The sequence below is a fragment of the Phytophthora parasitica genome (genome assembly GCF_000247585.1).
Source record: "Phytophthora parasitica INRA-310 unplaced genomic scaffold supercont2.32, whole genome shotgun sequence".
Classification (NCBI taxonomy): Eukaryota; Oomycota; class Peronosporomycetes; order Peronosporales; family Peronosporaceae; genus Phytophthora; species Phytophthora nicotianae.
Window position 1 is genome coordinate 156398 of NW_008649018.1, and position 669 is coordinate 157066.

At 54.1% G+C, this 669-nt stretch overlaps 1 protein-coding gene across 1 annotated transcript; it reads right to left on the minus strand.

The window, feature by feature from the left end:
• Positions 1 to 54: 54 nt before the first annotated feature.
• Positions 55 to 622, minus strand: PPTG_13321 (hypothetical protein; the record flags this gene model as incomplete). Its single annotated transcript, XM_008908919.1, has 3 exons — positions 55 to 264; positions 328 to 390; positions 473 to 622. 3 exons carry the CDS (start codon positions 620 to 622, stop codon positions 55 to 57), a joined length of 423 nt encoding a protein of 140 aa, XP_008907167.1.
• Between the last annotated feature and the right edge of the window lie 47 nt (positions 623 to 669).

Consider the following 669-nt stretch of genomic DNA (forward strand, 5'->3'; position numbering starts at 1 on the left):
AACAGCAACAGGTTGACCGGTGCTTTGAGAGAAAGCAAAGGCAACGGGGCAGTGTCAGTGAGACTGGTCGACGGGAAGGCCGCCAATGTCCCCAACATCCAGTTGGATCTGGCTGTGAAGTTCGAAGACTTCGACAGCCTCGAATAGTTTACTGTTCTCGACATGAATCCACGATATGATCCTGGACATACCAGTGAGACTGGTCGACGGGAAGGCCGCCAATGTCCCCAACATCCAGTTGGATCTGGCTGTCAAGTTCGAAGACTTCGACAGCCTCGAATAGTTTACTGTTCTCGACATGAATCCACGATATGATCCTGGACATACCATGGCTTGAGAAATACGAGCCTTGGATCGACTGGCGAGGCAAGGCAATTGGTGCCAGCCGCCCTGCAGTGACCGACAGAGCATTAGTGAGTCATGTTCCCACCTTTGTCAGGACCTGGGGCGCCCGCAAGGACAGCCAAGGTACCGAAGCATCCAGCGGATGCTTAGGAGTCGTCAACGTATACAACGACTCCGAGGGAACTTCGAAGGTGGCGATACAGGCAAGCGTCCGCCAAGTGGGTAACTTTGGTCCACATGCGGGTAGCACAGTTCCACACGAGGTCGTCCAGACCATAACTGAAGAGGGAGACGCGGGATGCGCTTCCTGTGTGGGTAACATAG